Source organism: Ceratotherium simum, chromosome 1, assembly GCF_057802395.1.
Source record: "Ceratotherium simum simum isolate JZ-2026a chromosome 1, ASM5780239v1, whole genome shotgun sequence".
NCBI lineage: Eukaryota > Metazoa > Chordata > Mammalia > Perissodactyla > Rhinocerotidae > Ceratotherium > Ceratotherium simum.
In genome coordinates this window covers 30,250,549-30,265,122 of record NC_141900.1, presented here as the reverse complement: position 1 = coordinate 30,265,122, position 14,574 = coordinate 30,250,549, and the positions used below count along the sequence as shown (strand labels likewise).

The 14,574-nt window shown below is 35.2% G+C and overlaps 1 protein-coding gene across 1 annotated transcript in view; it reads left to right on the top strand.

Moving 5' to 3' along the window:
* SEMA3D (semaphorin 3D) overlaps window positions 1-14,574 on the top strand; it is a 196,367-nt gene that overhangs the window by 152,503 nt on the left and 29,290 nt on the right. The window contains exon 11 of the mRNA XM_004431298.3: window positions 1,868-2,012. Within this exon, the coding sequence (XP_004431355.1) occupies window positions 1,868-2,012 (145 nt within the window). The remainder of the gene's footprint in view (window positions 1-1,867; window positions 2,013-14,574) is intronic.

Here is a 14,574-nt window from a genome sequence, read left to right as displayed (position 1 = left end):
CTGTCTTAATTTTATTTAATTCAGTAACTTACATTTGACTATGTTCAAAGTGTGCCTTTATTCCTGTTACATATTACTGCCTACAATACATTCTTTGAAATACTTTACACTTTCTTCACAGCTCTGCTATCAATCTTTATTAATGTATGTTCATATTAGTATCAGAGGAATTGGCAGTATTGATATTGGTATTAGACAAATGGTCTTACTGCCTCCTTTTGAATAAATTATTAAAATATTTTGTAGACAAATTATAATCTTTTTTCCTCTGGCATTACCCTCATTTAGTTCACAATACCTTATGTATAAATGCAAATCTACTATTGATTCAGAATATATCAGAAAATAAAATACTATTTGATTATAAGATATGGAATGCAAATACTTAAATATGAGAATAAAGAAGATACTCTGAGAAGCTGCTATTTGGGACTCCATTTTTCTGCTAATTTATATCTGATCTAAACAGGTGTAGGAAGAGTAAGTACCTGTAGTTACTCAAGTATCTCAGCCCCGGTTCTCTTGGTATCTTTCCATTCACAGAACTTTCTTTGAAGCCACTGTGTGTTCCACACACAAGGCATAGGTATGCGCTAGGGAAGTGTAGCCCCAAGATAGTTATTTTTTTCTCCTACCAAGTTTTTGCCCACCCAGAAGTTTGTTCTTGGGATATTTTATCATTTTAGTTTTCATACTGTCCTGAAGACTGAGGTAATGTCCGGATGCATGTCACATCCTTTGTCCAATGAGAAGATGTAATTAATCTGCAATAATAGCAATGCCATTAAGCATGCTGCATCATTCCTTTTAAGTATCATAGGCAGATCATGTGATTTTTATGGGAACATCACCTTCCTTCTTAGCAGCCAGTTTTCTCTCAGATGCCTGTTTACTGTCAGCTCTCAATGTTTCCCATTAATGTCATTCCAAGAATATTAATGATTGAATTACTCATGCTAGAGAATCCTTAGGTCATTTATCTACTGCTGAGAGGATATATCTTTTAGATCATAAAGGATGACCTCATCTTTAAGAACAGGAATCATTGAAAGTTTTAGACTCAGAGAAAATGTCTTTTAATTTCCAGAAATAAAAAAAAAGAAACATCTGTTGACAGTTTAACAGTTTTCATTATTAGTTTACAAAAGTTTGTAGAATTCCCATGGAGCTTTTCTGCCTCTTAATTTTGTGCACTCCAATCCTGTGTAATTATGATTAATTTTAAGCATCAAATAAGTTACATATATAAACTCAGAAATTCAAGAAGGAGCAAAAAGATTGTTTCAACATTTTTTAAATTAATAAAAATTATATGAGGAAATTATTAATAGCCAGTATTTATGGACATCCACTCACATTAAGATAACAGATAAGTGAGAGATTTATTTACAAATCTAAATTATTCATTTTTTAAAAAAATAGGTAATGTAACTTATTTTGTAAGTTCTTTGGAAGGCGTTGTACTATAACTTAAAATAAAATTCAAGAGCATGTGGATAAATATAATACTCTTTCCTGCATATTCCTTTCTATTCTCCAGTTTTTCTAGGTAATTCCTGTTTATCCATCAAGTGTCAATTTAGACGCCATTTACTCCCTGAAAATTTACCAGACAGCCGTGTATTGGGTTCTGATCTGTATGCTTGCTTAGCTTATTACTATAATTACCTGTAATGTAACTGTTGTCACACTTTATTCAAGATTACTTCGCATTAACCTCCTTTAGGATATACACACATCTTGTCTGCAGCACCTATCAAATGGAATATGCTGAATAAATTTGTCCACAGCACCTGGTTATAGTATGTGCTCAATAATGTCCATTGAATAAACCAGTGAATGATTGAATCATGTTGCTGTCTTTCAGCTCCATCTTCAAAGGCTCCGCTGTTTGTGTGTATAGCATGGCTGACATCAGAGCAGTTTTTAATGGTCCATATGCTCATAAGGAAAGTGCAGATCATCGTTGGGTGCAGTATGATGGAAGAATTCCTTATCCTCGACCTGGCACAGTATGTATCCCACTTAATAATGAAATTATTTTCTTAAGCTCATCTTCTCTTCCTAATTCTATTATAATAAACTATGCTATTCACCACAGCAACATGTACTGTGGTTTTTAAAATAACTATTATTTATTTACAGTGATGTATTAGCGTTTCCATCCTTCACTGGAACTTAACATTTTTCTTTTGAGTAAGAATTTTAAGTACTAGAGGAAACAATCGTAAGGAGCACACTATGCTGAGAATGTGGTGCTTATCCTCAAAAAGTCTATAGAATCATCAAAATGATTTATTATATGGAATGACAAATATTCCAAGTTAGATGGAAATGCCAAATAAGTGTTTATTCTCCACATACAGCTCTGCTTATAGCTGGAGTCTTCTAGTTTCCAATTCTACTTTTTTTTTTTTATAAGACATTGTCTCTTTTTTTCTTTTTAAATTTTTATTTTATTTATTTTTTCCCCCAAAGCCCCGGTAGATAGTTGTATGTCATAGTTCTAGTTGCTGTATGTGGGACGCGGCCTCAGCATGGCCGGAGAAGCCCTGCGTCGGTGCGCGCCCGGGATCCGAACCCGGGCCGCCAGCAGCAGAGCCCGTGCACTTAACCGCTAAGCCACGGGGCCCGCCCTCCAATTCTACTTTTAAAAAGACTACGTCAGTTATAATGGTTCATTTAAATTATCTCCTTTCTTGTTATGCATTTATCTTTTCTTATTATGTTGCACCTTGGAATAATATGCATATTTTAGGTGGGGAAAAGACCTAGAAAACCCTGTGTCCGAAATTCTATCCAAATAGTATAAATTATGTTTAAAGCACAGATGAAACAAGTGAGAAATGTGTTTTAGAGTTTATGCATATGTTTAAAAAAACAAAGTGCAGTTTACAATCCATATGTGCAATATAAATGGAGGCTTTTGTTTTGTTTTGTTGATGTGATTAAAACAGTTTAAGTTACTTAAATATTTTAAGATTGGTTAATTGACCTAATATAAAAGGAAAAACTTCTTTAATTTTTTTCATGTAGGATTCACTATGAATATTTCTACAAAGAGGTCTAAAATAATCATCAAAATCTCTGAAAAAAATTGTTGAGTTAACCAGTGTATTTCTACTGAATTTTGTCTTTTCATTTGTTCCTTCTTAACGGGGAAACAGCTGGTAGCCAGGCTGTCTGAATTCTCTTTTCATCCTCCTGTTGTATGACCTAATTAAATTTGGGAAACACATTTTACAACTGTGTCTATTTCCCCTTTCATAATTCCTCAATATAAATATGTTTCAGGGATGTTTCCTGGACTGATTATAAGGTAATCCCAACTTTTGTGGAAATAACCTTTTTTTTTGCAAATAATATTATGATTTTCAGGATTCACATTTTTATTTTGTTTGAATGTCAAAGCTGTACTTGCTTATTTTATTTTATTTTTTAACAGTAACATAGGGTGTAGGGACTCTTAGGGTGGGTGTGCAGGTATCCTTCTAAAGGCTTTGCAAATCTTAACTCAGTCTTCATAATGATTCTCAGAAGGAAGTGCTCTTATTAATGCCATTTTGCAGATGAGCAGTCTCAGACACAGATAGGTGCAGTAATTTGCCCCAGGTCACAAGGCTGGTGAGTGGTGCAGCTGAGTTTTAAAAGCAAACACTCTGGTGGCAGAGTCCAAGCTCTTAGTCCTGTACTATGATACTATATTAAAAACTTTTAATATTGAATTATATTTATTTTCCCTTTCTCCGGGAGATCTTTCACTGAATGTACATCCCATATATATGCGTATACTGGGGATTCTGGAGTTAAGTATCACAGACTATCACATTCTGAGCTGTTTCTGCATGAGTTTATTTTAAAAAATAAAGACTGTGACCATTCAGGCCATTTTTAAAAAACATCTTCAATTATCCGGACGTTACAGGAGAAAGAATTTGGGACTGAAACCATCCACGTTAATTACAGAAAATTATTTGAATACATATAGATATAGCAGTTGATTCTTCTAATACTAAGAAATTGAAGTTATTTATCAAAATGATCACATGCTGATGCTTCCAGATTATATTACTTTCCAGTTATGGTGTAGGTTAGAGGTGCTGCAGAGGTGGGTGTTATCACTGCTTCCTGCTCTTGCCTGAAAGAGCTGTGAATGCCATATGAGGCTTAAAGACAATCACTGCTGCGTGATTCTCATGAGTACACAGCCACTTCTCTGAAATGTGAATAGGTGACCCCTACCCCCAAAATAGTAAAGCATACATGTCAGTGATGAGGGTCTGTCATCAACGAGAAAAGAAGCACCACATTATGGTAAACATTCCAGTCTTTGCTGCTGAGTACTCAAAATATAAAGTGTTTACACGTATATATTTTCTTGAAGAATTCAGAATTATCTAGAGAATAGGCTGTATCCAGGCCACCAAAGAAATACTTAACATTTTTTTCTATGTAACAATTTAGAAAAGGAAGAATATTATCATAAGGAAGTGCCATTTAACAGAGTTATTCCTTTATCCTTTCTAAATATCAATATTTCTCATAGAATTCCTATGCTTTTTAAAAATGTGTTAACATATTTGCATTTGAAGCTGAGCTTTGAGAATTATGCCTAATCTTTTTTCCGTAGCCCATTCTCGGGCCACTGTTGGTAACAGAGACAGAAAGACAGTTTGCCTCAGAGAGACTCCCATCTGAACTCTCTCCTTGAATAGGTAGATTATGTCCTTTTTATGGAACTTAGAGGAAACAAATTATACTAGTTACTGTCAGAGGTTATTTACTTTGCTTTATAGTTTATGTTAAAAGGGTGGTTCTTTCTTCTTGTTCTGAACTAAACTGAGATATGTCTATGCTGATTTTAAATGGGGAGCAACAGGGCCAGCCCCGTGGCTTAGCGGTTAAGTGCGCGCGCTCCGCTGCTGGCGGCCCGGGTTCGGATCCCAGGCGCCACTGACGCACCGCTTCTCCGGCCATGCTGAGGCCGCGTCCCACATACAGCAACTAGAAGGAGGTGTAGCTATGACATACAACTATCTACTGGGGCTTTGGGGGAAAAATAAATAAATAAAATTAAAAAAAAAATGAGGAGCAACAATATAAGCCAGTGTAAAGAATTTTTTATGTAAAACAATAATATTAAGGTATTTTTAAATTATTTTTTATTGACCAACCTCTCCCAGTTGGTTCTGTGTAAAAATAGTGATGGACAACTCCTCCTGAAAGGTTTGCAGGAGTATCGAGTGAGAAAGCTGCAGTAGCCAAAAGATATCAATTATTTCCAAGTAACTAGTTACTTTTATAGTCTCTTTGGACTCTCTCTGACCAAATTTGAAAATGTCTAAGATCATACATAAATGTGTAACTTTGTTGCTTCGTTACTTTTAGTTATTTTTTAAATGATATCTTACTTTTTATTTGCATATAATAGTATTAATCGGATTTTCCACATTATATTTTATATATTTGGAGGGCTGGTATTGAAGTTAGGAACATCATATATCTGCTATGATAATCTGTTACACAAATATGCTTTTTATAAACTGACTTTACTGTTTTAAATAACTCAGTATTCATAAAATCTTTGAAATTGTATTTCACGGTGTATCAAATAACTACACTTGTAAAATTTGAGAATCTGTAAATCAGAATGGGTGATAGAGACCACATAATTCACCTTCATTTTACAGGGGAGGAAACTGATGCCCAGAATAATTAAATAACTTTCCCAATATCATATCACCAAACACAGCAGAGTGACGAGGGATGTAGGAGTTTTCTGAGCCGTCTTCTCTCCTTTACTCTTTAAAATTCTCTGATATTCACATATTCTAAATTCACCTAATTGACGTACTACTGAATGCCCTACTGAAGATTAGCTGCATTTATTTTTACTTAATCTCCTGACATTCTCTCTCATCTAATTTTTTTAAGCAGCCTGATTGCAGTAATTTTTAAGTGAAGTTATGAGTCTTCTTATTTTCTACAAACTCCCAGTTCAGAAATTTTAGTCAAAACCATTATTGAACATGCCTTATGATCCAGACACAGTGATAAGCATTTATATGTTATCTCAGTACCTCCTTGCAGCAACATAGTAATGTAGATGTTATTATCACAACTTTATAGATAAGAAAAAGCCCAGTGAGGATAAGCACATGCTCATGGTCTCATAACTTGTGAAGTGGTGAAATTGGGATTAAACTTAGATTGACATGCCTCCGAATCAAATGCCGTTAACCTCCATGCCTTTCTACCCTCAAAGAGATAAAAACGAATGACCAGACAGAATTTTGTTTCCCCGGGGATTGATCTGTTCTCTGCACAAATATTAATGAAGTTTTGAAACCTTATTGTATTTGTCGTTTCTTTCATTGTAAATCTTACTTTAATAAAAGCATTGCTGAATAATTTGCTTTCTTATGGAATGTCAGAATCTATACTGAAAGCCACTTTATACTTAAGATAAAAATTTTAATAGATTATTTTGAAAAGCACCTTTGCATTTACATTTTCTCATCCCTATTGCTATTAAGGTTGAATTCTTTGTTCTCCCGCAGTGCCTTCTGTTGACGTTGTCACTCAGGTAATTAAACACTACAACTTTCAGTGTGCCATAGCTACCTTAATTTTTTAGTTTTGACAGAATTCTGTACTTCTTGTGACAAAAAGTCAAACATAAACTCCTAGCCTTACAGTGATATCACTACTTTACAATATCAATAAGCCTGGAAACTCCAGGATGCACGAGGATACATTTACAGAATTCCTTCACTTCCAAGGATTCTTCTGCCCTCTGGTGTCCAAATAGAATGTCTGAACAAACTGTGTTTTGTTCAGATGGACTGTTTTAATCATTATTGAACTGCAGGTCTTGGTAATAAGAAGTTCCAAGTGAAATGAAATATGGAGGAATCCACCATACAGTGAGTAGTGCAGGTCAGATACGGAAACCAAACTGAGGTCAGGCCGAAAGTAACAGGCTGCTGGAAAACCCAGAATCTGGGGAAGATTTTTAAAGGCAGAAGATTTCCTTTCTGATATGTGATTTATTATAAAATATTTACTCTGTAGTTTTATTCTTTTTTTATAAAGAATTTTTATGATTTATGCATAGATGTAAACTATTGATAAATGTTTACTTGAAAGTGAGTTTCAGTTTTTAAATCATTCTGTTATCAAAAAGGTGAGATGAAAGTACTTTTAAAAAAAATCTATTGTGGCAAGAACACTTGAAATGAGATCTGCCCTCTTAACAGATTTTTAAGTGTACAATGCAGTATTGTTATCTATAGACTATAATGTTGTACAGCAGATCTCTAGAAGTTATTCATCTTGTGTAACTGAAATTTGATACTCATTGATGAGTGACTTCCCATTTTCCACTTCCCCTAGCCCCTGGCAACCACAGTTCTATTCTTTTTTTCTATGAGTTTTACTACTTTATATATGTAAGTGGAATTATGCAGTTTTTGTCCTTCTGTGACTGACTTATTTCACTTAGCATAATGTCCTCCAGGATCCTCTGTGTTGTCACATATTGCAGGATTTCCTTCCTTTTTGAGACTGAATAATATTCCACTATATGTGTATACCATATTTTTTTATCCATTCATCAGTCGATGATGCCACATACAGTGTGAAGATTCTTCAAAAAATGAAAAATAGAACTACCATAAGGTCCACCAATCCCACTTCTGGGTATTTATTCAAAAGAATTGAAATCAGGATCTTGAAGAGAGATTAGCACTCCCATGTACATTGTGGCACTATTCACAATAACCAAAATGTGGAAAGTACTTGTTTTTGAACTTCACATATTTAAGAAATGTTTCACTACTCTTGAATCATTTTGCTGCAGTTTTTGATAATTTCTAAACCTCTAATTTTATAAATATAACAATTCATTTTTAAATTCATTTTTCCTCCAAATAGTTACTGCTTTTACTATTAAATAGCTTTAAAGACCAAAACTTACACATGAATTTCCCAACTAAGGCTCCAGTTTTTTTGTTAGGGAGCAAAAAGAGGTAGTTATAGGTACTCTCTTTTAATCTCATAACTTGATTTTACTATGAGTACACTGGTGAATGATAAACACGTTGTAACTCCCATTAATAGCTTAAACACCAGCAAAACATGTTCTTTCTTTGTATATAGATACTAAAAAGAGGTGATGCGAATGGTGATTGTCAGGATTCCTGTGAATTTCTTGGTGCAAACATTTGAAACAAAGCCATGTTTCAAGGAACACCATGACATGGTAAAAAGCATCCTTGACTGAATACTAAAGACTTGACTTCTTGCCCCAGCTCTACCTCTTACACTGACACTGGACACATTGAATAAATGCTCATTTTCAGCTCTTAACTTTCTAATTCTTTATGTCGGTGGTGGTGGTGGTTTTATTTTGTTTGCTCTTAAGTCACGTGAAATGTCAAAACCTCTAAGCTAACCTCCTTCCTGTTTATTGCCCCTCCATGGTTTATTTCTGAGCATGGATAATATGCCCTTGTCTTTTTAGTGAGAAAAAAAGAAGAAAAATATTAAAATGTCCTGTAAAAAGTTGGCTAAGAATTGTTAAATCTCAAATAATCCCTGAATAAACATCTCCCCTCTCCAATTCTATTTTAGGAGTTCAGATCTTTAGAAAAATTTTAAATCTTTTTTCTGAAGTCATCATATCCTTATTAATCGATTAGCTAATTAATGTAACTGATCCAGTACAAAAACAATGTGAAGTGATTTTTCAGCTACCACCAAGTGTGTAATAGTGAAATCTCTCCCTTTCTGTAACATTTCAAATCTTCATCTAAACCAGAAGTCCCACCACGGATAGCTCCTCACATAGTTTTCCTCTAGAATAAATCAAAGGGAAAGGTATACCATTTCCCGCCTTTGCAAGAGGGCCCTTATTGTCCATCTTCTCTGTTATGAGAGAAAATCTCCCAAACTCTGGATGGGGCTGTGGATACGTCTAACAGTCTTTATTTATTTCCCACCAAATTATAACACTTTCTAACTCTATAAAAGACACTGAAAAATCACAAAGTTCTTTTTATTCCAGGTCCACTGGAAACTTCATCTTACCAGCTATGCTACCATGGATGAGCCCTGGGTCCTGGCATATCCACCTGGCCTAAAAAGGCCCTTTTTACTCTAATATATCAAAGCATCACTGCCTTCACTGAGATTGACTTAGGATTTTGCTTCAAAAAAGCAAATCCTGGAGAGATTGTATCATAGATAATACTATGTAATGTCAGTAACTCCATCTATATAGTAGACTGGATATATGTAATGGTACTTCACCTAGAACTAGAATGATTACTGAGAAATTCCAACTTTCCCCTTGGAATCCACAACTTCCAACACTCTTTGGGCACCCTGTTTTCTCTTCCTGATCTACCTAAAATATTTGGCTTGAGCAATGACATACTCCTGCAACATGTTTTTCATAGAGCAGATGATTCTTAGAATTGTATGTCTTCATTAATCTCCTAAATTAGATCTGGGTTGTAACCTAGGCTGGCCCCATTAAGAATTTTCTTGATTATATTGTAGAAAACAGATGTTTTAAGGTTGACTTCAAAAATAAGTATGCAAAAAGAAAAATATGAAATTCAGAAGTAGTATTCTAAACTTCCTTTTGATTTGTATAGTGTTAGACTGTGATAATCTTGCCAAGTGGGACTGAAAAATCGTGGAAGAATTCCCTCACAGTGCCTCACACTATCATCCCATTTATGCACCTGAGGAATGGCTAACATTTTGTTGTTGTTGTTTTGTTTTATTGTGTTTTAAGTAAAGCTTCCTAATTAATTTAAAATCTGTAGAAAACTCTCTGCTTTTATGCGTCACTAGTTCATAGATGCCTCTCTATCATGTTAAATTCACAGTTTTATTTTCTTCCCAACATTGGTCACTGCGTGGCCTTCCACTTATTGGATAATAAACTGTTACTTTGTTACCATCTTTAAATTACTGAGGATACATTTAATTCTATTTCTTTTAGGTTTTTGATTCTAGAAGGGAGAAGCAGAGGCAGGACTAGAATCTGGGTGTCCTGACTCCAAGTTCCTAAATCTTATTACACTGAAGAAGGCGTGTGACAAAATATCACGATCATTTTCCTTTAACTGTATATAGGCTGTGTTTCTCTGAAAGAGTGAGAGGCAATTGATTCCTAACATAAATTAATCTTTTCAACTGGCTTTCAGCTTTCTTTTCCATAGGGCTAACATTCACTTTTAAAATAAGGTTCTCGGGCTGGCCCCATGGCTTACCGGTTAAGTGCACGCGCTCCGCTGCTGGCGGCCCGGGTTCGGATCCTGGGCGCGCACCGACGCACCGCTTCTCCGGCCACGCTGAGGCCGCGTCCCACATACAGCAACTAGAAGGATGTGCAACTATGACGTACAACTATCTACTGGGGCTTTGGGGAAAAAAATAAATAAATAAATAAAATGAGATTCTCCAAATCCCAGGCTACTTACTATGTTCAATAGTGTTTTCCTTTTTCTGATATAGAAATTCCTCTAAGAGAAAGGGAATCTTAAAAAAGAGAGAGAGACACTGACTTCTATATATGTGCCTGTGGCCTTGCTCTCTCTGATATTGAATATAGGGTCCTGCTGTGTCCATATCTGTTATAAACTGACTCTTAGATGAATAAGAAGGGGGATAGGATGGCACCTATTAAATTTGCATTTTTTACTTTATAAATAACAAACAGGCTTCCTTTACATATTTAGTTTATTTTTTCCAGCTTGCTAAAATGAAAGCCTGATTCAGTCTTTCCTTGTGCCCTGTCTTCGCTCACATTAGTCATTCCTCTGATTTGTTTTAAAAGGAAACTGCAACCTGTAGAAAGTAGCCTCAAACAGCAGGGGGAGAAAACTTTTAACAGCTGTCTGGTGCCTTGCCAAGGGGCAAAGTTCTCTCATTGGATAAAAACCATTTTTCTCCTCTTATCCATTGCTTCCCACTGCACTACCAAAGGCCCTGTACAAACATGCAGATCTGCCAAGCATAACACAATCACACCTAGCCAGCTGTGGCCGCCGGCCGCGGAGATAGGCGCCCGACCAGGGCTTGCTGCTGTCAGGTTTACCCTTTCATCTCAGGGTCTGCCGAGGCAGGTCTCTTTTCTCTTCTGCCCTTGTGCTGGTATTGTTTCCAGCAAGATTCTGACATTTTAAAGTTTTGGTAATCGCTTTCTTTCTTTGTTTCTTCTTAAATTTTGAACTGTCTTAGAGTTTTTCAAAATAGTAGATGGAGATGCAGATAAGTTCCTGATTTATTTCCTAGAGTCATTGGAGCTAAAATGTGGAAGTCAGGCAAATATTAGAAGCTGGAGGTAGAAATAAATAGTCCTCTATGATGTAGTCAGAGGGACTGTGTTAACAGGTAGAAATTAAAAGTATGTACATGTGGAGAAAAATTCACTAGATTTTTAATACCTGGGATGTATAGCTGCAATAGGAAAATTTTCTAGGGTCTTTTGAAGGAAAATAATTGAATATGTTCATTTGTTTTAGATGTAACATTTTCCCACACTTTCTTTTTTTCCTTTATGGAATTTTTCTTTCCGACTTTTACCTGCATGCGTTGCTTGGCATCTCAAGTTATTTTTAGATCTATGTGCTACACAGCAATATGATATCAAAGGAAAAAATTCCACTGGTTTCTAAGGTACAGAAATAATATTTGGTTCAAACTGTGCTATCTTAAACCTCAGAGAGTAACTACCAAATCACTTTCATTTGTGAAAGCATAGAGGAGACACAGACCTGAGAAATCACACACAGCCACCCGGAGGATAGAGATCTTATCCAAACACTGGCAGCATGCCACAAGGAAAAGCTGCCATAAGAAAAAATACATTCTCAAAGATCATTTTATAATAGTCAATAGAAACCAGGTTTTCCTTCTCTTCCTTTTTTCTTAGATTTTATTGCACTTAAACTTTTTTGTCAGAGGTGAGCAATGAGGAAAATTGTCGTAGTTGTTTCTTTGCAAAATGTTCACTTCTTCATTCATCTATACTTTCTCACATTAAAATTTCTTATTATTTCAAAAATTGATATCAAAAACTGTGCCTTGAGTCTCATGATATTACTTTTGAAATTTTGGCTACTGCGAAACTACAGCTGCAAAGTCAAAAGAGATTTTTTTCTTAAGTTGGAAGGCTGTTTCAAAAATGTAATGCAGGCAAAATCTTGCTTTTGCTTTGATTTCAAATGATAGACCAACCAGATTGTGCCGCAGGCATTATAAGCTATAAGCTCTCTGTGAATGGCTTTGACTGAGCCTCAAACATGCAGCCTGTAATTGGGCAAGAGCTTTGTATCATTTGAGCTCCATATCCATTTTGAGTCTCAGCTTAATCTATTTAATATAGGGTTCCTTCCATTATCGAGTTGACAGATTCCACTTGGCTGAAGGCTAAGTACTAGAAACAATGGCTGAAGACATAGACTTAAGATCTTCAGACTAACATTCAGTTAAGAATATGCTAAGTATTACCAAATGGCTAATATTCTAGGACATTTCTAACCTCTTTGGTGCAGACCTGGGACACGTAAATAGATATCAAGAAAAGATCAATTTCTTAAGACCAGACATGTGAGGTTTTGTGGAAGACCAAGTTAGTCTCAAATTTTTTATCGAAAATCATTAGCAGATTTTTTTTAGTGCAACTTCTTTGATATTTCTTCTAATTTAGTGAGCCATTATGATTTTATTGCTATAAAATTTGAGGTCAGGGTCATATATTATGACTAACCCAAGTATCTTTAGTTCCAGTATCTTTAGTTCCCTAAGAATTGACCCTCTTGAATGCTTTGACTGAGAAGTAATTGTGAAACCTTGACAAGAATCAAACTAGTGCCTGGTAAAAATGACTCACTTCAGCGGAGATTATGTTTCCAACTTGTCTAAAAACTAACATAGGACAAAAGCAGTACTTTTTTTACAAACTTTCCTTAATGTCACTCATTTTCTTCTCTATGCCTGTATCATAAAACCAAAGTTTTCCATTCCAAAAGTAGGTATTAGCTTATTAAAAATTCAAATGTGAGGGGGCCGGCCCGGTGGCGCAAGCGGTTAAGTGCGCACGCTCCGCTGCGGCGGCCCGGGGTTCGCTGGTTTGGATCCTGGGCGCGCACCGACGCACTGCTTGGCAAGCCATGCTGTGGCGGCGTCCCATATAAAGTGGAGGAAGATGGGCACAGATGTTAGCCCAGGGCCGTCTTCCTCAGCAAAAAAAGAGGAGGATTGGCGGATGTTAGCACAGGGCTGATCTCCTCACAAAAAAAAAAAAAAAAAAAAATTCAAATGTGATAGTAGAATTGTTCTGAGGTAACTTCCAAAATTACAGTATATTAAAATCATAAAATAGATTTAGTATGTGGTAGGGGAGATATTTGCTGGAAAAAAATTCAGATTATAAAGTAAGTCCCTCTTTATTCATGTTCTTTGGGTAAAGTCACATCAAATTCATTTAATTTGTACTAGTTTGAACTTTTTCCTTTTACCACCAGGGGGCAGGGTATGCTAACTATTGAACTAGTGAACGCTAAAAAGCACACAGGCAATTTTAGAGAGAAGTGAAAAATTCGTTGAGGGTTTCTCCACAGATCCTTCAAGGGAAGAGCTTTTGAATTATTCACAGTATAATTTTCACATCAGTTACAAAATAACAGGTAATTATGGTGTCCAACTATTAAAGCTCTGTTACAGTAATTTTTATAAGTTGATTTGTTCCATTTTATTTTTAATAACCCTGGTTTTAATTTAAAACTGAAATCTTTAATTAAAGGAAATTGAAAATAATGGTTTCTTATATATTCCCATCTTTATATATCACTTTCTTGATTATTATTTCAACTTAAATTTCATGTATCTTCATAAGAAACAATAATCTTTGTAAGAAAGGAGCTCACTTTAAAAACTTTAGAAAATACAGATAGATGTAATTTAGAATTTTTTGAAGAAACATTGAGAAGCTTTAATAAGCAAGGATAATTTGTTTCACAAGTTTCTCTTTGATCACCATTAGCCATTCCACATGCTGACAAGGAAAGACAGTTGCCTTAAAATCTGAGGTTAATTTAAGAAGAGAACAGTTCAAAAGACAATGGAAATATCTAACATGGGAGTTTTATGTTCAGTTTTCTGAGATCAGCCTTTTTGGAAGAAAAAACATTGTCTTGAGATTGAAATTATAAATTTCATTTGTGCCAATGCAGCTGGAAAGAGTATTTTGAAAACAAGAGCCCAAGTGGGTATTGACAAAAGACTTAAAATATGTGCAGAATTAATTTTCATATTGAGGTACAATTGACATATAACATTATGTTAGTTTCAGGTGTACAACATAATGATTCGATATTTGTATATATTGTGAAATGATCATCACAAGTCTAGTTAACATCCATCACCATACATAGTTACAAAATCTTTTTTCTTGTGATGAGAGCTTTTAAGATCTACTTTCTTAGCAACTTTCAAATATGCAATACAGTAGTAGTAACTATATAAAAAGTTTGTACCTTTTCACCCCCTTTACCC